Source organism: Cyanistes caeruleus, chromosome 21 (assembly GCF_971803275.1).
Source record: "Cyanistes caeruleus chromosome 21, bCyaCae1.hap1.1, whole genome shotgun sequence".
Lineage (NCBI taxonomy): Eukaryota > Metazoa > Chordata > Aves > Passeriformes > Paridae > Cyanistes > Cyanistes caeruleus.
The window spans coordinates 2,014,878-2,037,597 of record NC_141721.1 but is presented as its reverse complement, the minus strand read 5'-3'; the positions used below and the strand labels follow the sequence as shown (position 1 = coordinate 2,037,597).

Genomic DNA, 22,720 nt, shown 5'->3' with positions numbered 1-22,720 from the left:
TGAGTTTCAGTTTTGATCTTTGTTTGGGCCTGGGTCGAAGCCCACATTTGGGTTCTGGAGGTGTGTTGAGATCTAGGTCTAGGTCTGGTTGTATGATTTGAGTTTGGGCCGGCCTGCAGGTTCTGATGTCGCTCTGGGTCTGGGCGGGAGCGGACGCTCCCTCAGAGGGAGGCGCGGCCCCTTTAAGAGAAGAGCGCGCGCCGCCGCTGCCGGGCGCGTGCGCGCAGGGGAGGTGGCGCTGCGCAGGCGCGTGTGAGGGACAGAGCCAAGATGGCGGCGTCGTGAGGGGAGTCATGGCGGGGCTGGCGCGGCGGCTGCTCTGCAGGGCGGCGGGGCCGCCGAGCACCCGCCAGCTGCGGGAGGCCGAGGAGGCCGCCCCGGTGTTCCAGTACGTGGGGAAGGCGGCCAAGCGCAACGACCGCGTGTTCGTGTGGGGCTTCAGCTTCTCGGGCGCCTTGGGCATCCCCAGCTTCGTGAAGCCGGACGCGAGCTGGAAGAAGCCGCGGCGCATCCAAACCACGCCGTACCGCCTGGAGACACAGGAGAAGGTGGGCCCGATCCCATCGTGTCTCCCCTGGCCTCCGGAGCTTGGTCGGGGCTTAGCACAACCGAGAACGGCGTTACTGAATCGGATTTAAAGGCTTTGCCATGATTCAGTGTTTTTTATCGATATTGTGGTATTGCTTGGGATGATTACTGTGTTAACTGCAGCAGCATATAGTTTAGAAAATATGTGTTTGTAATTTTGTTAGAGGCATTAGAGAGCCAGGGTGTGAAGAGCATTTGCCAGATATATTTGGCCTCTGCCAGTGGCTCTGGGGCTGCTCGCACTTGACAAACGGGACATTGTGTTGAAAATTAAGTTATTCTTTTGCCTACATGTTTCACGCGTGCTCTGCTGTCTAGTGCAGAGAAGGAGCATTCATAGAATATCTTGAGTTGGAAGAGACTCGTGGAGTCCAACTCCACGCAGGACAGCCCAACAATCCCACCCTGCACCTGAGTTTTCCTTGGGGCCGTGCCCATTCCCTGGGGAGCCTGACCATCCTCTGGGATGAGCCTTTTCCTGGTACCCGGTCTAAACCTCCCCTGGCACAGCTCCAGCGGTTCCCTCGTGTCCTGTCCCTGGTCCCAGAGCAGAGGTCGGAGCTGCAGACTCCAGTGAATCTGACCTCAGTCTCCATTTCTCCACAGTCCAAGTGACCACAGTTGCTCTTCATGTGGCTCTTATGTTGGGCTTTTTTTGTCAAAAGAAGTAAAACATGTTATTCTCTTAATATCTCTATATCTTAGTTTGGTTTGGGTTTTTGCTTTTTTGGTTTTTGTTTGTTTGTATTTTTGTTTGCTTTTTGTTTGTTTTTATAACCTGTTGATGCAGGTCAGCAAACACGTCTTTCTGTGGTGTTGAATGGGCCCAAGATAATGCAGAAATAAAGATGTATGCATACAAAACCAAAACTTTGAGGCAGAAAGGTTGGACCTGAGTTTTCACCATTGTACTTATCACAGAAGACTGATAATTTTTGCAGGACCACACATGCCATAAATTTGGGCTGCATGTGAATGTGTCTTAATGAAAAATGAATGCTGATGAACAGGTGTGGGGTGAAACTTGTTTTTCTAAGCCACAGTTTCCGACTGAATGGTTTTGTGTGTCTTCAAAGATATCCTCTGCTGCCTGTGGTTATGGATTCACACTGCTGGCTTCTAATACCAGAGACATCACCAAGGTGTGGGGCATGGGGCTCAACAAGGATTCCCAGCTTGGATTCCAGAGAAGCAGAAGAGATCAAAGTAAGCATTTAAGTGTTTTAAAGACTTACAGGGTGACACTGCAGTATGCCTGTGGTACATGTGTTGCTCATTGCTGCCCTCACATCCACTAGTGCCTTCCCGCAAAAGACCATGTGTAAATTTTTAATTAATTTTTTAATTTTTTTGTTTTAATTTTTTAAAGCAGAAGTGAGTGTGTGAATGTACAACAGGGTCAGCAAATACATGTTGAATTTACTTTGTGGAAGCTACTGTCTTAAAATTGTTGTCTCTTCCTTAAGCTAAGGGCTATGAATATGTCTTGGAACCATCTCCAATTCCATTACCACTGGAGAAGCCACAGCAAACTCGAGTCTTGCAAGTGTCCTGTGGGAGAGCCCATTCCCTGGTCCTGACAGATAATGAAGGAGGTACAGTGTTGCTTGTGCTGATGATGTCAAGGGGAGCCTGACTATGCTTTTACTAAAAGCTTGGGAAAAATTGTCTTCTGTCTTTTAGAACTATATCCCAGGTGGGTTTTTGCACTGTAAATGGGATGCAGGCAGCTGTTGGCCTTGTAGGATTGCTTCTGCAAGGCAAAGCCATGAGCTTCACTTAGCTTAAGTTGTAAATGTGTTGGGAGCTTTTTACTCCAAGGTTTGTTTCTCCAGCCCCAGGCCTGGCTGAGTGCAGCCTTTTTGTCTTGTTCACTCAGATGTTTTTTTGAACACAGATTTGGGTGACTATGCCAGTACTCCTGTGTTACTTCCCTGTGAAGCCCCAGAGTGCTATGTTTATAACAGCAATTAATTAATTAATAATCCTTTATAGAAAAGATCCTGTTGAATTGTCTCTCCACGTCCCTGGGAACTCTGATGCAGTGCTGCACCAAGTGATCCAGTGCAGCTTCTTAGTGGGTGCACTGGTTGGTTCATTGATTCCCACTCCTGTGGGAATGCTGATCTAAGTCTCTGACAACAGCAGGGTGAACCAGGCAATGCTGACTGTGACAGGCAGTGGGCTTCAGGTACTCCTGCTGTGCCTGCAACAATACTGCTGGGTGGTGTTGGTGAAAATGGATTCAGTCACTTTAATTCTAGTGGACTTCCTTTGAAAAAAGCTTATGCCAATTTTTACATTGCTGTGCTCCAACTTTCAGTCTTACAACTGTGTGAAAATACATTGTGGACCTGAAAAGAGGCTTTCAGGGGATTGGGCAGTAATAAAGCTAGAGTGTTTTATCATTGTTTTTCAGTTTTCACAATGGGAAACAATTCTTATGGACAGTGTGGCCGGAAGGTTGTTGAAGATGAAATTTACAGGTAAGAATTCAAAGATCCTGAACTTTCTTAATGCTAGAAACATAATTGCATGAAAACAACCCTGCAGAAAAGCAGGTGGAAAAGGTGTGGTAGTATAAGCATGCAATTTAAGATTCAGGAGTCTGAGATCAGGCTTTTGTACTGCAGGCATCATACAAGCAGCCTGGCTTTGAACCCAGGCTGGGCACTAGCACTCTGCTTACCACATTGACAAGAGACAAAAGAATGTTAGCATGGGACAGTTCTTGCAGGGCATAATGAGAGAACCCAGCCTTCATAAATTGCTTTAGGTAATTTGTGTTAGTAGTTGTGCTTTCTCCTTTTGGCTGCTCAGAGTACATGTGCTGTTCCTGAGGATGCTGGAAGTGCCATTTAACTACAGAAGAAGCGTCCTTTTGTTAAGTCTCTGCTGAGTCTGTAGTGCTTTTCCTTCACTGGGTTTTTTGTGGGTTGCACTAAAGCATATGCTCAAAGTGCTCTGTATGATAGAGTAAATAATAGTGGGAATATGTTGAGTTTCTGATTCCCTAGTAGGACCAGAAAAAATTCTTGTTCATTGCTCTGTCTGTGATCCACAACGCTTGGTCTGTAAAGTTTGAGAAAATATCTGTAATTAGGTAGCTTTTGTTACTCTTGATACTGGAAGTCAGTCATTGTATTGTTCATAATTCCCGGTATAGTGAAAAAACTGCAGGGATGTTAGCACTACACTGTGCTCTGGGATACCTGGCATACCTCTAGCCAAGTGTAGTGTTCCTATGGGTATTGCAGTGTTATTTAGTGTCTCTGCTCATTCTAGGTTAGGGACTGTCTTTGAGGGTTGCTCTTACCCCCAGTTATTACAAGAGCTTATATTTTAAAAGTGACAGTTCTTAACTTCTTAAATAAGAGAATGTAGAATTATGTTCCCTCTTCATTTTATGGTGAAACTACATGTGAACAAATTTCTCTACTTGTGGTAATAAAGTGGTTTTCAGTAGAGGCAGGTTTACCTTTGTGTTTTTCAGTTGCAGTCTTCTGAAATCCTCTGTGTTGCCTTTTCTCTTCTTGGTGGTTGTTTGGTGTCCAGTGAAAGCCATCTCATTCATCAGCTGAAGGAATTTGACAGCAGAGTTGTCCAGGTAAGAGGATCATCTGAACTCAGCCCTGAAGATGAATTGGAAACCAGCTGGACAGCCAAGCTCAGAGGGTGCCAAGTTGAAACCAGTAACAGCTCAGTACTCCAGGGATCTGGGCTCCAATCCTGTTTCACTAGTGATCTGGATCACAGAGTGTTCCCTCAGCAGATAGCAGATGGCATAAAACTCTGAGGGGAGTGACTGATAAACCAGAGGGTGGTGCTGCCATCCAGAGGCTGGAGAAATAAGCCTACATGAACCTCATCAAGTTCAGCAGTGGAAGTGGCTAAGTCCTGTTGCTGGTGCAGAACAATTTCAGACACAACCACGGGCTAGGGGTGACTGTTTGGAAGGCAGCTGTGCAGAAAAGTCCCTAGGGTACATCAGGCTGACCATGTGCCTTGCTGTAGAGAAGGCTAATGATACCCTGGGCTGCATTAGGGGGAGTGTTACCTACAGGTCAAGGAGATGATTCTTCTTTTCTACACTACTGTGTCTACTTCTAGGCTCTCCACACCACTGCTCTCTTCCTGTTGTGATTTCTTCCCTATTGTGACTTTTATATTGCTTAGGAGTTTAAATTTTGTCTTTGTCTTTTCAAAACTGAGCTGTAAAACCATCCACTTAGGCTAGCCAGCATTTTTCTGGGTCAGGTTCCTAGGAGAGCAAGGGGACTGCAGGGCAGCAGAAACACCTGCCATGGCTGCAGTATTCCCAGGCACAGGAGGAGTTTGTATGTCTGTGCCCCTGTAGTTTTCTGCTGTTTTCTGTGTTGTGTCTTGTGGTTCTTGGCCTTCCCTTTCTCTAGAGCCATGTGATCAAGAGAGAAAGGTCAAAGTCTGAGCTGATGGACATCATAGAGGTTCATTGCTCAATTTATCTGTCAGTAATGCTTCACTAAATCAAGTCTGAACATGTGACCTTTCCTGACTAGCTCTGACCTCTTGTTTGTGTGCAGGTTGTGTGTGGGCAGGACCACAGTCTGTTTAGAACCAAGAAAGGTACAGTCTATGCATGTGGATGGGGAGCTGATGGACAAACAGGTAGGAACTCAGCTCAGCTTGCTTTTCAGGGTACTGATGAATACAGCAAGCTGCCCTAATTGAGAAGTTGTCATGTCTGTATGTCATACATGTGTGGACAGAAAGGGGCTGCTGATGTTTCCAGTTGTGTGTAGATATTTTCAGTACTCTTGTGTAACTAAACTGAGACAATCCTGTTCATCTTTTGAGGACCTTTAGGATGGTGCTCTGGCAATCCAAGCATGCAGCTGGAGGAGAGTGTATTTGCTGTTTAAAGCTTTTGAGGGGATGTGGAGGTGACATGGACAGCTTTGCTCTTCAGTTTGGTGGTCGCTTTGCCTTCCTTGTTTTGGGGCTGTTCTGTACTTTTGAACTGACAAACACTTTGGTAGCTGTTGCATGTTTTACCATGGGATCCTTGTGTGAGCCCTTTCTGTGGTGGCTTCTGCTGCAGAGAACTTCCTCCTCTCAGTAATTCCTACTCTCTATTCGTTCTGCTGCTCCCAAAGCTGAGTTCTTCCCATAATTCTCTTGTGCCAATATAGTATAACCCAGCTTTCTGTCATTACATTCTGGACTCTTTTCCAGGCAGCAGTTTGTCATGTAAAGCATTTTCTTCCCAGCCTCTTTTGCCATTTCCCCTGCTGTTTGACTGATTGCAGTGTGCTGTGACTCATGGCTCTCCTAGCAGAAGATAGGATGCAGTCAGTTTGTGAAACTTCATCTCTGATGGGATATCTGCCTGGCTTGGTTATTGTTCTTCAAACACTTTGGTCAGTGCAGACAAGAGATATGAGACTCTTCAGGGGGCAATTCTATAAAGTTGTTGTGTACTCCAGAGAGGTGGCTTTGGCTAGTGAAAATGGTGTCTGTTGCAGCTGGTAATTAAGAAGTATAGACAGAAAAAATTATTTCAGAGGAAGGGTGATTTTGTTATAGCATGACAGAAATGGTCCTGTGCAGTCATTAAAAGTGTGTCTGGAAAAAAATTCTTCATAATCTCTACTTTTTTTCCTTTCAGGTCTTGGACACTATAACATCACCAGTGTTCCTACTAAGCTGCATGGGGACATTGCTGGAGTAAACATAATCCAGGTCTCTTCCTATGGGGACTGTTGTCTGGCTGTTTCAGATGAAGGAGATGTCTTTGGCTGGGGAAATTCAGAATACTTGCAGTTGGCATCTGTCACAGAAAACACACAGGTCAGTTGACTTAGGGGTATGTATTTATGTCTTTCAGTTCAGCTGCTGTGCAGAGTTAAAAATTACGTGTTTTTCCCTGTTCTGGGTTCTTTTGGCAGCAGATACAAACACCACTAGCAGTCTGCTTTTACATAAGCTTACAAAACCAACCTGTCTGACGTGTTTGTGTAGCTTTAGAGGACAATGTTTTCCCACTTTGACAGGCAAAGGTTTGTGTCACCTCACCCTAGTTTGTTAGTCTAAGAACTCCGTATTCTTCTTTCTCCATCCCATGGACTTTGCACCAAATTGAGACCCAGCCCAAGTGCTTTTGCTGATTTCAGGACAGGAATTAGTTTTTTGGCTGGCTAATCTAGGATTTCAGGTGATCCTACTTTGAGGATAGTGCTGATCCAGATGGCTCTTGGAAGTCCTTTCCAGTCAACCTGTATGCTGGTGAATTTTTCATGGGCATCCTTAGTGGGTTTATAACTTGAGTCCTAAATTCCAGTGTCTCACAGATAAAAGGTTTTTTTTAGCCAACTTACATGGGGCACTGGTAGATTGCTGAGTTCACACTAGGCATTATATTACTGAGGTAATTAGGCAGTTGGTCTCATGTTGCAGCTACTTTAAGAAATGGAGTCAGGAAATTAATCAATACCCAAGCTACTCTTGGCAGAAGGCTAAGAGCTGACAATTGTATTAGAACAGCTTTAGCAAAATTTTTAGAAAGCTTTTCCTGTGCCTCTCCTAATGTAGCCTTAATCTAGGGCTGAATGCTGAGACCCATAAGGCCTGAGGACAACAATCAGATTTTGCAGTGTAGCTGTTTTCCTGGCTGGGTGGGCAACGGAGCTCTGCAGCATCTGAAATGGATGAACCAAAAATGAGCCTTAGCTAAAATACAGATGCAGTCCAAAGTGTAGAATGGCAGAGCTGTGAAATCGAAGATTGCTCTTTACAAATGTATGTATGTTGTGTTGGACTGTGCCAAATAAGTGCCATTTTCTTTAAGTAATCTTTTCCCTAGTATGTTCAAAAATGCCACTGCAAACTGAATTTTAGTGATCTAACCCAGTGTGAAGACGACCTATTGACTTCCCCATTGTGTGTGACTTTTAAAACCCAGGGATAAGAAGCAGTTATTAGTCATTCTTAGCCTTGTTGCCATGCATGTAAGCTTTCCTGTAGGTAACTTCTTCCACTTTGTCCTCACCTTAATGAATTCATAGAGGGTTTTTTCATTTTGGGACTTGCATTATTCAGTCAGTAAAGGTTGTATCACGAATCCAATGTATGTAAGCTCTAACTAGAGCTAAAGAACAAGTTAAAATGTATCTAGTTTGCAGTTTACCTTGTTTCTAACTGCTCTTCTGCAATCTTGTACAGGTGAATGTTCCCAGGCATTTGCCATTCAAGATTGGGAAGGTAAAGGAGGCTGCCTGTGGAGGGACTGGCAACATGGTGCTGACAGGCGAGTTCACTTGTAGAATCATTGGCTTTGGTGCAAGGCCACACTGTAGGTGGATTGTAACATTATGAAACAAGTATCTTATTTTCTGGAAACAGGGTAATACTGTATGTTAGGAGGAAAGCTGGGAGACTGAGAAACGTGATACAGGAATGTACTGGAGGAGTTGTTTTCACTAGTGCAGAACATTGCTTCCAGTGTGTGCAGACTAGAACAAGAGCATGGCAGCTGTTTGCTCTTACCTCTTTTGTTTGTCATGGCCTATAGTGAGAAGTAGGCTGAAGTATTTTATCCAGCTAACTCTTGTGTTTGCATTATTTCCCCATGAAAGTTTTGCCTAGGAGGCTTGATATGCTTATATAGCTTAGGAAAAGATTGAGGCATTTGGATGGGAATGCATTATTTGCAGCTTTTAAATAATCAAAAAGTATTTGACTGGAAGAAAGGAAAATATCCCTTTGGTTCTGATTAACTCTTGGTTGTGGCGTGAATTTCACAAGCACAGACTTTCTTACAGAATGTGTTCTTATTGTAATACAGAAGAAGGAAATGTTTTTGTCTGGGGATATGGAATTCTTGGGAAAGGACCAAATCTAATAGAGACATCAGTGCCAGAGATGATCCCACCCAGCCTTTTTGGCTGGTCAGACTTCAGTCCAGACATCCGTGTTGCTCATGTTCGCTGTGGACTCAACCAATTTGCAGCACTTACAAGTAAGTTTCTCATTCTGCTGCCATGGGGAGATCCTGTTGCTGTGTTATTGGCAGAAGAGGAAAAAACCCCCATGTGTTATAGATTGTGTTTTGGTTGTTTCTGCTGTGGAGCTGATCCAAACACTTCTGAGGTTTGTGTGTTTTCATGAGGAGCTCAAAACTCTTCAGCTCTGATCAACACAAATTTTTGCTTTTCCATAGCTGTCATTAGAAGGTCACTTCTCTCAGACAGTCAAATAAACAGTCTCCAGGTGATGGCTTGGGACAGATCTCACTGCCTTGCTTACTGGATTTGCTCTGATGATAGCTGATACAGATCAACTGCAGTTGTCTAACTTTCAGCACAAATTATTAATTTCACAAATGATTCCCTGGAATTTCTGCTGCTGCACTCTTCTTTCAAATAAAATTCCAAAGCAGGTGATGTAAGAGGGGGAAACAAAGATGTGTGCACAAGGAGAACTTGTTTCTTGTACTGCTCATTAGGTGTAATTTTCTCCAAATGCAAGTACATTTATTGTACCCTGAAGTAAATCTGGTATTTGTCATACTGCTTGTATCACCCTGTGTACTCCCAGAAACACTGCAGCCACATTTGCCAGCATCACAAATAGAATTCTTCCTTTTTAGAGACTTTATTCTCTTCTGTTTTGTTTTTTTTTCTCCTGTGTAGACAAAGGAGAACTGTTTGTGTGGGGGAAGAATCTAAGAGGGTGCCTAGGAACTGGAAGAATGGAAGACCAGTATTTCCCATGGAGGGTAAGGATGGTGGTATTAAGGCCAAGAAAATATTGTTTGGCTAGTTTTTGTTATCCTGAGGGCAAGGACCATCATTTGCTGTGTGGTTTTGTTGAGTAATTCTGAAAGGAGTGGAAGCCTAAGATGACTGTAGAAGTGCTTTGTTTTCCAGAGGTCCTTGTGTAGTCTGCTTGGGAAGGGAGGTATTCAGTAAACCTTTTAGTATGCTATGCCAGTAATGATTTTGAATCCTAGAACAGCATCTGGTGCTGTGCCACCACATCTGAACAGTTCTCATCTCCGTCCTGTCCACCATCATCTGCTTGCTACCCCTACTGCCTCTCCCTTCCCCTCCTAACCTGTGCTTCTGTTTATATGTGCTGCAAAGAAAGCCATCACTATTGGTCATCTGTCCAAGTCATTACTCACCTAAATTTCGTGAACATTTTGGGCTGTAGTGGCTGCAGGTCCACATAGCAGGGGACTTCCTTCCCACCTGTGGTGGTGGATCACTGGACTGGCTGTCAGGTTACAGCAGGAGATCCTTACTCAGCTGTGTTCATAGCTGTTTCACAGTGCTTCCAGTTCCACTGCTTCCCCCCAGATGCCTCTGAGAGCCAGACTCAGTGGATGTAGAAGAGATTTTGCTTCTGGAGTTCAGCATTCAGCCTAACAGATGCTTCTGGTCTCCATGAAGGCCAAGTAGGAGATGAGGGAGGCAATCAGTTGGACCACCCTGGAGTCCCTGTCTGTGTCTGAACTTGCAGTAAATGTGTTTCTGTAGTATGCTTTCTTCTTTGTTTAAAAATGAACAAAACCAGACCAACTCTGGAACATTTGCCTAAAATCACACTGCTGTGGCTGGGTGGAATTTCTGAATTCGCTTCCCCAGGTGTGGCTGGACATTGGGGGTTATGCCCTTTCAGAGAGGCAGCTCCTGTCTGACAGTGCTGTGTGTGCCAAGATCCTTGTCTGTGACCTCCTGCCCTACAACTAGCTGCTGTCCTCTGTCTTGCCTCTAAGGAAAAACTTGCTTTTTTAGACTCTGCTTTCCTCAAGTTTGAAGTCAGTTTTAAGTGAGTAAGCTTCAGGAGTGAGGCGCTGGTCTATTGGCATCAAAGCACAAACTGCCTTAGGGTGAGTTGAATCTTTGTCTTGTTCCAGTTCTTGATGATGAAAGATGAGGCAAATCCCTGTGGTACATGGGCAGACCCTCTTCCTAATGTCTAGATTATGCTCTGTTCAGTCATGCTGCTCCTGCTGCTGAACAGATGGGCTGAGGCTACAATCTCCTCACTGTCTGCTAGTGAGCCTGCTCTTCTTTCTCCTTCCAAAGCTTTATGTGCTTCTGTGAAGGAAAAAGAGTATTTCACAGCTCAGTGCACAAGCCTGCCTGTGCTGAATCTTGCTCTTTCTGTGCTTTCAAGTTGGCACTTGCATTGGTACAAATCCCTGTGAAACTAGCTGGCATGTTGAGCAGAAGGAGGATGAGAAATAGGAAGTACCAGGTACAAAGTTCCAGCTTGATAAATAACCCAGTCTCATGTGTTTCACCCAGGTGACTGTACCCGGAGAGGTGGTGGATGTGGCGTGTGGAGTTGATCATATGGTAAGCATGGTCAGGTCTTTCACCTAGAGATGTTGCTGGGTCTCAGCACTGTACCAGGGCTTGTTTTTGAGCTTCTTGGAAAGGAAAACTCATTTTATGGAACCAAGTGACTGTGAGCAGAGACAGCCAAAGCGGCGTCTGGGTGCCTTATCATCCCTGCCTTGCTGAAATGCTGTGGCCTGGCTGCAGGAAGGAAGCACGTTCCCCGAGGAGCATGGAGATGCAGGGAGTGCTCTTGCTCCTTTGTGATGAGCTCCCAGAGAATCTGAGGCCCAGCCCCAAGCTGGTGAGCCCCTCTGTGCATGCAGAGCATCTCCCTTAAGGAAGACTGGCATGGGATGAAATCTACAACACAGGACATTGAAATATGGACATTTCCAGTCACCAGTTCTGGAGTCAGTGTTGGGCAGAGCCAAACTATTTCTCAAGGGAAAACTTGGGTGGTTTTTTATTACTATTATGTGGAAGAGAGGTCATGCTATGTCTTGAAGCCCAGCACAGCTGTCCTGGGTGGCCATCCTCATCTGCTCTGTGCCCAGGCTGTTACCCTGTGCAGAAACTGAATGCACAGCCCTTGCCTGGAGGCAGTGATGTGTCTGTGGGCTGCTGAAGGCCTTCTGTATTAGTGCTAAAGACTGAGCACCAAAGGAACACATTCAAAGAGTGAGAGCCTGTTTGCAGGGGTAAGTACTATCAAATAAGACAGCAGGCTCTGTGCTGCAGGACAGATGGATGGTGACAAGCCAATCTAGCTTATTGAGGGAAGCTGGAAACAAAGCCCTTGATCAGCTGCCTGCAAAATCAGTGCTCAGGCATGGATGTGAGCAGTGCTCACCACCCCTCAGGTACCTTTTGTCTCCTTGTGCTGATCACACATCACTGCCTGTGATTGTTTTTGGATTCCCTACACTCTTTCTGTTTTCAGAGGTATGGTGGCTCTCAGTTGCAATTAGCTGGGGATTTCAGGATTGCCTAGCAGGGGAAGGAATGGGTAAGAAGCAGAGCTACATTCCTTGGTACCTTCTTAGCAGTAAGCTGATAGAGATGGGATGCAACAGCTGTATCTGTAGCAGGCACCTTCCCAATCTCACACCCAAGTGTGGGGAACTGCCTCCTGTGAAACACTCCAAACATCAGGCAGAGTTGTGACTTTTCTCTCTGTGTGGGATAGTGTGCAAACTGTTTAGGTGGAATCCAAGCTAGTAGGTTTTCAATAAAGTGATTATAAAATCTTTATCAGTAGTAATAGGAATATTGTTGAGCATGATTTGCTCATGCATTGATTGGCTCTGCATTTGAACTGCAGCATTTTGGGTCAGTTATGTGACAGGAAACCACTTTTGTCAGCTGGACTGGCTCCATACCTGCAGGACTGATAGCGTAGTCAGGTATTGCATCCATATATTGGCTTCATTAGATGAAATTCTGTGCCAAAATTCAGTGTGTAAACTTTAATTAAAGTAAGTTTTGAAGGGTTTGCATGAAATACAGGAAAGGTGAACCAAAGTACATGGAAATAGAGCCACATCTCTTGAGTTGTTGTTGATGTTCCTGTGTAACACGCAGTGCTGGGTGGGTAAGGCAGAACAAAAAGCTACCATGAAACTGGCAGACCTTCACTACTCTGAATTCCCATTTGGTTGGCTTTAATTTATACCTTATTCTATGCAACTTGTGCAGTGTGTGGTGCCCAGGCATGTCTTGGCCTCATGGGAGCTGCTCTCATTCACAGCTGTTTCCTGGTGCACCTTGGGGCTGGGCCTGCTGAAGAGCTGGGTTGAGTCCTTGTGTTGCATTCTTGCTGTACAATAAATTGCAAATTCTGTGTTAATGAGATGCCAATGAGGTCTTCAGCCCTAAAAAGAAGTGTTGTATGGCTTAATGCAGTGGGGGGTTTTTGTGCCTTCATTATAGTGTTTGTGGGTGTTCTCAGACATGTTGCTTAGTGGGAACAAGGTTAGTGGCAGTGAGAGCAGTCTGGCAAGCACCAGCACTTGCCCATGTTTTTGTTACAGTGTGGGGGGAGCATTGGGACCTTGTGCCCCCCAGCCTGCTTTGTCATCCCTCCCCCATCAACAGGACAGGGAGAGAGAATCTGAAGGAAAACATGTGGGTTGAACAAGGACAGGGGAGCTGTTACCATCATGGGCACAGCAGACTCACGTTGGGGAAATTATTTTATTGCCAGTGCAACGGAGCAGGGTAATGAGGAATTAGTATGCCTAACTAGAAGTCTAACCTACACACACACTACTACACACAGAACCTGCACTCTTTTGTGTAGTTAGAGTAACTACAGAAAAGTCTAACCTTTCCCACACCTCTCCCTTCTTCCCAGGCTCAGCCCTGCTTCTGACTTTTCTGCTTCCTTCATCTCCTCTGCTGACCTTTGTATCATGGTTGTCTGTCACAGATTCTTACTCCTTTCTTTCAGCTGCTGCTGTGCAGCAGTTTTTCCCCTTTCTAAAGCAGTTCTTTGGGAGCCGCTCCTGCTGTTGCTGATGGGCTCAGTCTCAGCTCAGAAAATGAAAATACCCTCTTCCCCACCACACCCCTTGTCTGTTGAAGGCAGATCCTACCTTATGTGTGGCTTATGCTTCTCCTGCAGGACCAGGGCCATACAGGAGCCCAGCTGTGCTGGGGTAGCTTCAGGTCACCACCGTTGTGAACTGCAACTTTGCAGCATTTTGTCCTTCAAAGTATGGCAAAGTAGACAGCCCAAAATATCCCAGCATCCCTAAATATACCTCTAGTGAGGGAGTGTATGGGCCAAGGATGCACATGGGGAGCAGCTCAAATTAGAACTGGAATAATCTGCTTGATTTGGCATTGATTACACAAGTGATTTGCCCTCAGATCAGCACTGTACTGGCGTGTTTGGCTTAAAATAGTCCAGAAGGGCTTCAGGAGGGTCCCCTGGTGCAGAGCCCTGTGCACAAACAGCTCCAGGCAGCCTGATAGAGGTGCCACAGTGGCTGGGGACTGGAGGAGCTGCAGGAAGGCTGGGTGAGGCCCAAGCACACCTGCACAAATTCAGGTCTCCACCCCCCACCATCCCAAGGGGTCCTGGCAATTCCCTGCTGAGAGTTGAATCCAGCATGGCCCCCCCAGGCTGCCCTGCAGCCCCCACACAGCAAGGCTGGTCTCATCTGTCAGCAGACTGCCCTGCTGGGGATAAAACACACCAACACCTGTAAGATAATCTTTGTCTTAGGCACTTGCTGTGTTACAACAGACTTTTCTTTACAGGATCCTTCAAAAACAGATGAGTCAGAGAACCTAATAGCCTTCAGCATTCAAAATACTCCAGAAACAATATTACTTCACTGTGCTTCATCATAACTCATAAAAATCTATTTTTTTAGCATTTTTTGCAAGGGGATGGAATCTCCTCCATCACCCTCCAGTGCCCCTCCTGCTCAAAGGTGTGGGCCTGGGCAGGTGAGGTAAGAAAAATACTGTTGTGGAAAGGTATCAGTATCTTTGGGGTCTGGACACCAGTTTAACAGCCTCAGTCCTGTTGTTTACCTTAAGATGACATTTGTTTTTGTGGGGAGTTGTAGGCAGTGCTGAGATTGTGGGGCAGTGTCTGTGCTGCTTTATTCAGCTTTTTGTTTTACTGGATTAAACCCTTGAGGCAGTGCTCTGTATTAAGGCTGCATTCCATATTAATAATCCCACAGGAACTTCTTACATGACTGTTTTGATCATGAAAGTAAACAATGGATTACACTATACTGAAAAGGTTTGGTGGTTTCCAGAAAACAGCTGGAGGAGGGTGGTGGGTTTCATCTGTAGGGGTACAAAACACCCAGGGACAGGACCTGGACACCAGAGAGATCAGGGATGTCTGCTGGCCTTCATAAATTGTGTGTGTGTGTGTGTGTGTGACACCCAGTATGGCTGTAGGTGAAAGAAATGAGAGTTACATCTTGCAGACAATGCCAAGCTCTGCTTTATTTTCATCAGTTTGATCAGTACAAAAGCAGACAGCATAAGTTTCACTTTTTATTCTTTTTCGGTTTAATTACTTTACAAAGTACAAAATATACTGTCATTTATTTTGGAACATTAGGATTTTTTCTTTTTTCTGTTTTGTTTTTTCATACAGTACATAAATCTCAGCTTTTCAGCATAAGACCAGCAAAGAAAAGCAGCGTGTGCACTTGCTGGGAAAGCAAAGCAGCCACTTCTCAGCTCCACACAATGTCCAGTGCATGATCCCAAGCTGCTGCCACCATTCCCTGTGCCTGGTGGTGTAACATCCTGCCTCGTGCAGAGCTCATGAAGGCAACTGATGCATTCAGGCTCCTCTGTGCCTTGTCCCCCCAAACTTACAGGATCTCCCCACCCACACAGGGAGGGCCTGGCCCCACTGAGCCTATGGGCACTGCCCACAGGGCAGGTGCAAGCAGCCTTCCCATGGCTGCAGCCCAGAGCAGGAGCTGTACCAAAGGCCCCTGCATGGGGAAGATTCCCCCACCCTGTCTCTTTGCATCAGATCTGGTAATTAAAGGGAAATAAATACACAATTTTTTCCACCCTCCCCAATGAAAGGCTGCATGGGGTTTCTGAGAGGTGAGCAGGGAGGAGAGGCTGCAAGAGTTTGGGGTTCCCAGCCCCACTTCAGCCTATTTGGTGTGTGTCTGAGGCCAAAAGTGGTATTTCACTTACAGAGCAAATGATACATAAATAACTTATTAAATAAAAAGTCCTAAAGATTTGTGTTTCCTTCCCAGATTGCCCAGCACAGCTGTTCTAGGCAGCCAGGGAAGAGAGACAGACCCTGATCCAGGCTGGGCAGCTTCTGCACCAGGAGTATCTCTGCTCTCTTGGCAGTTCTGGAAATTTGGGTTAGTGTTGTTTAGGTGTCTGGAGGGAATATGGGCTCCTTTGGAGTCCTTACAAAAGGGATAAAGAGAAATGCTCAGGCTTGTTGAAGCCACTTGAGGCACTAATAAAGTGGCATTGCACTGTGGCCCCAGAAGGGCCAACCCCTCCTAGCAACCCTGACCTTGCACGGTGCAGTGTGAGCCTGCAGGGTGATGGCTCACTGAACCTTAGCCCAGAGGAACCAAACTAAAAATCTGCCCAAAGCACTGATGAGAACAATGAGGCTTCTCCTCCCTCTGTGCAGTGCTCCCTCAGAACTAAACCCTTCTGGCAGGAGATGACCAGCCCGTGCTGTGCTCTGCAGCCACAACCAGACACTGCAGGTGGGGCTGCAGGTGTTCCAGGGCACTGTGGCACCAAGATCCAAATCCCAGCAGCAGCAGGACCTGCTGGCATGGCTCGGTGGTGGGAGCAGGTGAACATGGCAGGGAAATTGAGGTGATCACCCACTCTCTAATTCTAATGAAAACAAGGAGAGAATGGGTTATGTAAGGAATTAACAGTAAGGGAACAAGACAGGCTATTCATTTACAGAATCTTGCAGAAAGCTAAAATTGGATGAAAACAAACCCCGAAGGGAACCCAAGGCATTAAAAGCTCTTTTGAACTCTCCTGCTCCACACAGCTGGCACGGTGCTGAGCTGGGCTGGCTGTGGCCATGCTGGAGCTGAGCAGGCAGGGGAGGAGCTGTGTGCCTGCCATCCCTGGGCCACTCCCTCCACCTTGGCCACACAACTTAGACACTCTCAGCTGGGAGGAGATGCCAGAGGTTTGTGGTCCCTTGTGGCCAGGCCCTCCACAAACTCAGAGCATGCAGAAGCACAGGTCATGGCTGCAAGAGAATTACAGAGCAGGGGAAGCTGTTCCATGGAATCTGCAGTAACATGGCAACATTCATTCCCAGACTTTGCATCTGAAATGACCAGTGCTGTCTAGAGACACCAAGAAAAGATCTTGGCTTATGTATGTTCCAGAGAGGTACAGAACCCTAAAATTCATATCCTAAAATGAGAATGTACTTTGATCCATACTTCAACCATTTTCCCTTCATACAGCAGGGGCTGTGCACTGCTCTGTGCTCACCAGAGCATCTGCAGAGGCTTTAACTGCTGCAGCCAGGATTTGCTGATCAGCATCCAGTGCACGTCTCACACTGCAGAACCCCTTTCCTTCCTACACCTTTGCTAACTGGAGCTGGTAACTCAACCCAGCTGTGCTTCAAAAGGATTATATAAAGAAGGAGGCCAAGGATGGCAAAGTAACACAAGATTACCTTCACAGTCAAGTGTTTCCCTTCCAGGGAACCTGGGAAGGTCCCACAGCCTTGCTGAGGATGCACAGACTGTTTCTGTACCAGTTCAGTGCTGCCAGGATGCCTGAGAGATACTGCTGGCCCCTGGCACGTGGCAGGGGACAGACAGACAAGACAGACAGATGCACTCATGGGGAGAAGGTAGGGAGAGCTGGAGGCAGCTTTGCACATTTTAGCCAATGTAAACACACCCCAGCACAAGCTAAGTGTAAATATTTTTGGCAAAGGATTACTGGGTTTTACTCTCCTGCAGATAAGAAAAGTTTAATCCAATCCAATGTTTGCAGGCAGGACTGGAACAGGTAAGTGAGATGCCTTAAGCTGCTTACTGGAGATGGCCACAAGAGTCAAAGTGACAGAGAGAGAAGAAATCATCATCAGAAAATTATTTCTTGTCCATAACTGAATGTTGTTGGGGGACACCTTCTTTCAGGAATTAGCAGCAATGCTCAGCCTGAGGCCAAATAAAGAATTTCTCCCTTTTGATTAACAGAAAATGATCCAGTGCTGACAGGAACACCTGCACTCAGTGAACACTGACTGTGCCATTGCAGGACCCAGCACCTCCCATTCACCTTGCTCACCTCTAAATTAAGGAGTTTGGACAATCCAGTGCTCTTGGACAGTTGTGTGGGTGTATGGACTCCACAAGGATGGCAGGAACCCCCCTGCAGCACTGAGGCCATCCCTCATTAGCAGGACCATGGGCAGCTGGAGCTGCCCAGAGCTGAGCAGGGATGTCCCACTGAGCCATGTTCCTCCTTTATCCACACACTAGTGAGCAGCACAATGTCAGGATGCTCAGATGTATTAGCACAAGACATTTAAACAAAGGAAAAGACTCTTCAACTTTTTCCCTACCCCAAAGGCTGGGTGCTGAGAGTTCAGAGCCCCCTACTTTGGGTTCTCTAAACACTGTAGTGTTAATAGTGTGGTGGTATTATTATCACTATGAAAATATTTAACAAAGAGACCCCTTTCTGCAGGGCAGATCTCACTATGCAAGCTTGCATTGATCCTGACTTCAGGCTGGGTGCAGGGACAAGGTTCCACCAATTCTGGCCACATTTGGAGTATCCCAGCTCCCACCAGAACAAATATGAAGGGAATACTAAAGGGAAAGCATCAAGTTGTCTGAAACAATCTCCTTGGATGTCAGGAGAAAACAATAAAAGGAAATTAAAAGGTGAAGTCAAGGATGATGGCAGCATCAGAAGCCCTCAATGGCATTTTACATCCTGTGAATTCTTCAGGCCAACTGTCCCGTGCTGGGACATCAACTTTCCTTTGGAAGGTTCAAAATACCACAAAGCTTTCTACAGATTTCACAAATATAAGGCTGATTCCCTTGGGGAGGGGAAAAAAAAAGATACAAAAATCAGCCTCTAAAATAGCCTGAGTGCAATGTTAGAAAATTAAAACCTATGGTTTTTTGTTTTCATTTAAGGCTCAGTAAAGTTGCTTGTTTGGAGTTAATTCCTTCCTATCCACATTGAAGTCCTCTGGAAGCAGCATCTTCAAAACTGACATCTCCCAAAGGTTGACAAAACCCTAGAGCAAAAGGAAGACCCTGTCCTGATGACTCTGTCCTGGTGGCACCATCCATGCACACAGACAGAACTCAGGCTCAACTCAGCTGACCACAAACCTGGGCTGGCAACTCAAGGCTGCCCTCCCTGGCAGCCACGCTGCCAATCTGCCTTCCCAAGGAGTAACTGATAAAATATGGGGTGAAAAGCCACCACTGCCAGTGCTCCCACTCCAGCTCAGTGCCCACAACACAGGGCAGAGCCACAGCAAACATCTCTGAACACTTTCAACACTGCACTGTGCAGCCCGTGCCTGTGTCCCAAAGCATCTTTCCAAACAAACATCCAGAGATGCACAGTGCCACTTCTAGAACAAACCTTTAGTCCAGAAATCTGGAGTGAATATAAACATGTCATGGGACAATTCCAAAAACCCATGTAAAGGAACAGTAAAATTAGATTTGAAACTCAGTGTTTGAATCCAGCAGCATCAGAAACCATAACTGCGAATGCAGAAGCAATCAATTAGCTGTGTCTGTGTTTGCATGTCCCACACATGCAAACCACACCCATGGCACAATCCCAGGTGCCTGCTTACTGCCTCCAGATTAATGCAAAACCCTGGCTCACAGCTGGCACAGCCTCAGGGAAATCCTGCCAGAGGCTGTCTCTGAAGCCCTCTGCAAAGCCCTCAGGAAAATGGCAAGATCTGCCATTTCCTTATGTCAAGACTGAAGTGGAAGAAGTTAAGAAATGCAAGATATGTTTGGGGCTGGTAATCACAAAAGCAAGGTCACCCGTGGGACAGACTGCTGGCACCCACTCTTGGGTAACACTCCTCTGCCAGCCCTGGGCTCTGCTGTGCTCTCCACACCTGGACACGGTGCCACCAGCCTGGTTCCTGCTGGCCCTCAGCTCTGGTAAAAGCCAGAAGAAAACACACTATTGCTGCCCCATGGGAAAAGCCTCATCATCTTCCTGTGACATGACCTGCTAGCAGGTATTTTCAGCACCATTCTACTTTCCCCAGCCAGCAGCAATTTCCACCTGTGTGATGCAGGAGCTGATGAAAAACTGCAGGAGGGTCCCCACGAGACTCAGGGCCCTGGCAGGGGGAGGCTGCTGTGGCCAAGGAGGCCTGGGATGTGCAAGAGCAGCTGCCCAGGGACCCTGGGCAATCCTTTATTTCCCCATGTGTGCACACTGGGTGGGAAAAAGCCTGAGGGGACAGGAGAAAAGAGGCCTTCCTCCTCTTGCTGGCCCTGGGGAACAAGGGCTGGGGGAAGGCTCTGATGTGGGATAAGGGACAACAGCTGTCCTGGAGCAGGGGAATGGCAGCAGTGGGGGAGTGACTGGAAAAAATTGACCCAAACCAGCCAAGTTTCAATGCAGACACAAGTCTGGGTGACACCACCTGCCAGGAGCTGGCCAGAGCTGAGCTCCCCCTGCCCAGGCTTTTTCAGAGCAGCCAGGCTTTGACTGCAGGGAGGAAGAAAAAGGGGAAATGTCAAACCACTGGGTATTTTCACCTTTTCCAAAACCAAACTGTTCTGTCAGGGGAAACAGAACCCTTTGCATCCTATCTCAACACAGGCAAGATGGACAGTCCTCAGGAAGTCTGATGCGGGGAGACAACCCAGTACAATGCGAAATTCCACATTTCATTTTGGTTCTGGTTTTCAGGGCTCTCTGAGCCAGTGTCCATCTGCTCTTGGCCCATCCCACTGCTCTCAGCAGCATCCCCACGGTGCTGCCATCGGCTGCAGCTCCTTCCACACTGAGAGCACAGCCAGGGTACACTTCACCTCGGAGCTGAACATCAGAAAACCATATGAACTCCCTTTCCTCCTGCCCCTCATTCATAAATTTAATAAAATAACAATAACAATAATATAATAATAATAATATAATAATAATAATAATTAAAACAAAGGCTTATTGGAGCTGTTTCTGCTCAACTTTCCACAGTCTCTTTTCATGTCACTCTCTGTAATCAGATTTTTCAAGAAATACTGTGAGAAAAAAAGAATAATAATAATAATAATAGTAATTATTATTATTAGAATAATAAAAAGCATCTGGAACCAGCTCAGAAGATTTCTAATGCTTTTCAGCTTGACTGACTTGGAGTGCATTGACCACACCATTTATATTTTCTTCAGGTACCTGCAAGAAAACAAAGAGAAAGGTCATGTTCCAGCAAAAGGTTTGACAAGGAAAAGAGAGGCAGGAGGCGAAGCCAGGCCAGTCCCAAGGAGGCAAACACTGCTGGTTTTTGCTCACACCTCAAGTTCACTGAGGAAGGGCTCCATGTACAAGGACACCCCCTGCCAGCTGCTCGGAGGGAGGATCTGTGGGGGCTGGAGGCAGCAGGATGAGGCACTCTGAGAAGGAGGAGCTGCCTGCAGAGTCATCACAATTGTAGGGAATAAGTTTTCAGCTACATATCTATTTTAACTGATAGGGATGAGCTCTCCAGATATGGCTTGACATGTAAAAAGCCACTCTGCACCTTGTGCTCTGCACAAAATGCACACACCTGGGGCCACACAATGGGCAGAAATGTGAGGGAAAGCTAACAGTATTGATTTTTAAATGGTGTTTTATTAGCTTATCTTATCAGCACAGTTAATATTAAAAAAAAACAAGACAAACATATATAACACTTTGACCTTTGCTATCTGAAATAATATTTACTTTTACTCTTTACACACATGACCTATCAGCTGTGAATGGCTCACACCAAGTGTGAAAAAACAAAGTAATTAAAAAAAACCCCAAACCTGCTTTGATCTCACTAGAGCTTTTACAGGTCAAAGGTAGGACCTGAATAATCAATTTGCAAGTGATGGAAAGAGAAGTATAATGCAATAAAAGGCACATTTAAGGAAAAAAAAATGAATAGCATAAAGCAGCTAACTCTCTCCTTCAGGACCAGGGAAATGGGTTCCAAGACAAATGCCATCCCATTTGTGGCTTCAGGCATAACATTTTCTCTTTCTAGGGGATTCCTCATTTTTGAGGGTCTCTTGTTCACAAAGGAAGAGCAGAGGTAGGCCTGGAAAGTAAAATATCCATCAGTATAAAAAATGGAGAGAGCTCTCCAAGAATGGCAAGACTCTCATGTTGCTGACTGTGCTGCAGCTGCTTATGGGCACCCATGAGAACAAACATGGGAACAACCTTATCTGCTTCAAAATCACCTTCTCTTGCTGTGCTGGCAATCATTGCTTGTTTACCAAGAAATAAGATGTAGGGACAGCAGAGCTAATAGCTGGGTCTCACAAAGCAAAGGTTAGGACAATGCAGGCACCAAGGGATGAAGGCAGGGGTCTGTTACTGTAGATTGTCCAAAAAGTTCCCAACACACAAAGGCACCTCTGATGACCCACTCTTAGGGGGAAGGAAGCACCTTCTCCTCAAGGGTGGGTTGTCACAGCACTGTCCTGAGAGTCTGCAGCCTGCAACTGTTGTTGGAAGTGATGGAAGGGTTTGTGGCTGTTTCTAATAAAAGACAGAGATTCAGTGGAAGAAGCTGCTCAGGGAGGTTGTGAAGTCTCCATCCCTGCAGGTCTCTAAAGACTGAGACCACACTCACTAACACAGCTTTGCTTTGGGTAGGGCCAGGCTTGTTTCAGAAGCCTCTCCCCCAGGGCAGTGACAGCCAGGAGCTGAGACAGGAGTTAGCTGGGCTACACTGGGGCAAAGGCACTCCAACGAGCTATCCAGATGGGAAGTGACATTTTCATAATGAGTTTTCTAAGGAAAAGATCTCCCCTACTCCAAAGAAGCTGTGTTCATACTCACCAAGGCGTGATCAAACTTAAAAGTACTGATGTAGTAGGCTGGGATGTCAGCAGCGGCCAAAGGCTCAGAAATCTGAGCGACAATTCCACATTCATCTGTGGGGAGGTAAAAAATCAAATATTGTCTGGAGGGGCTTGCAAAAGTCTCAGAGCTCAGCAGCTCCATGCCTACATATGGAGAAGTTTGTCTTCACAAACACCAATCAGAAGGAATCTCTGTAATAAAATGTATTCTTTCTCACAGAATCA

At 46.1% G+C, this 22,720-nt stretch overlaps 2 protein-coding genes across 20 annotated transcripts in view; one reads left to right on the top strand and one right to left on the bottom strand.

Annotated features, from left to right (window-relative positions):
* The first annotated feature begins 211 nt into the window (after positions 1-211).
* RCC1L (RCC1 like) lies at positions 212-22,717 on the top strand. Of its 13 annotated transcripts, none has more exons than XR_015278436.1 (14): positions 212-548; positions 1,665-1,794; positions 2,055-2,183; positions 3,008-3,074; positions 4,144-4,195; positions 5,151-5,235; positions 6,236-6,417; positions 7,789-7,873; positions 8,411-8,584; positions 9,258-9,343; positions 15,671-15,784; positions 17,125-17,277; positions 17,630-19,665; positions 20,828-22,717. XR_015278436.1 is itself a non-coding variant. In XM_086859171.1 (12 exons), the coding sequence occupies exons 1-12, from the start codon at positions 294-296 to the stop codon at positions 18,590-18,592; spliced, it is 1,305 nt and encodes a 434-aa protein (XP_086715297.1). In that variant the 5' UTR covers positions 212-293; the 3' UTR covers positions 18,593-20,555. The 13 variants fall into 13 exon arrangements, 6 of the variants coding, with proteins under 6 accessions (XP_086715297.1, XP_086715296.1, XP_086715298.1 ...); XR_015278432.1 differs by lacking the exon at positions 17,630-19,665 and adding an exon at positions 10,881-10,931; XR_015278434.1 differs by lacking the exon at positions 17,630-19,665.
* CASTOR2 (cytosolic arginine sensor for mTORC1 subunit 2) overlaps positions 20,559-22,720 on the bottom strand; it is a 72,763-nt gene continuing 70,601 nt past the window's right edge. For all 7 annotated transcript variants that reach the window (XM_086859178.1, XM_086859176.1, XM_086859177.1 and 4 more), the window contains 2 exons: positions 22,473-22,567; positions 20,559-20,831 (listed from right to left, as the gene is read on the bottom strand). In XM_086859178.1, the coding sequence (XP_086715304.1) occupies positions 20,766-20,831; positions 22,473-22,567 (161 nt within the window). In that variant the 3' untranslated portion in view covers positions 20,559-20,765. The remainder of the gene's footprint in view (positions 20,832-22,472; positions 22,568-22,720) is intronic.

Excerpts from the sequence above, each read along its gene's own strand:
- RCC1L (XM_086859169.1), top strand. The coding sequence starts at position 294 with ATGGCGGGGCTGGCGCGGCGGCTGCTCTGCAGGGCGGCGGGGCCGCCG. Across the intron at positions 5,236-6,235 it reads GGGAGCTGATGGACAAACAG|GTCTTGGACACTATAACATC; the intron begins GTAGGAACTCAG and ends TTTTCCTTTCAG. Across the intron at positions 6,418-7,788 it reads CTGTCACAGAAAACACACAG|GTGAATGTTCCCAGGCATTT; the intron begins GTCAGTTGACTT and ends AATCTTGTACAG.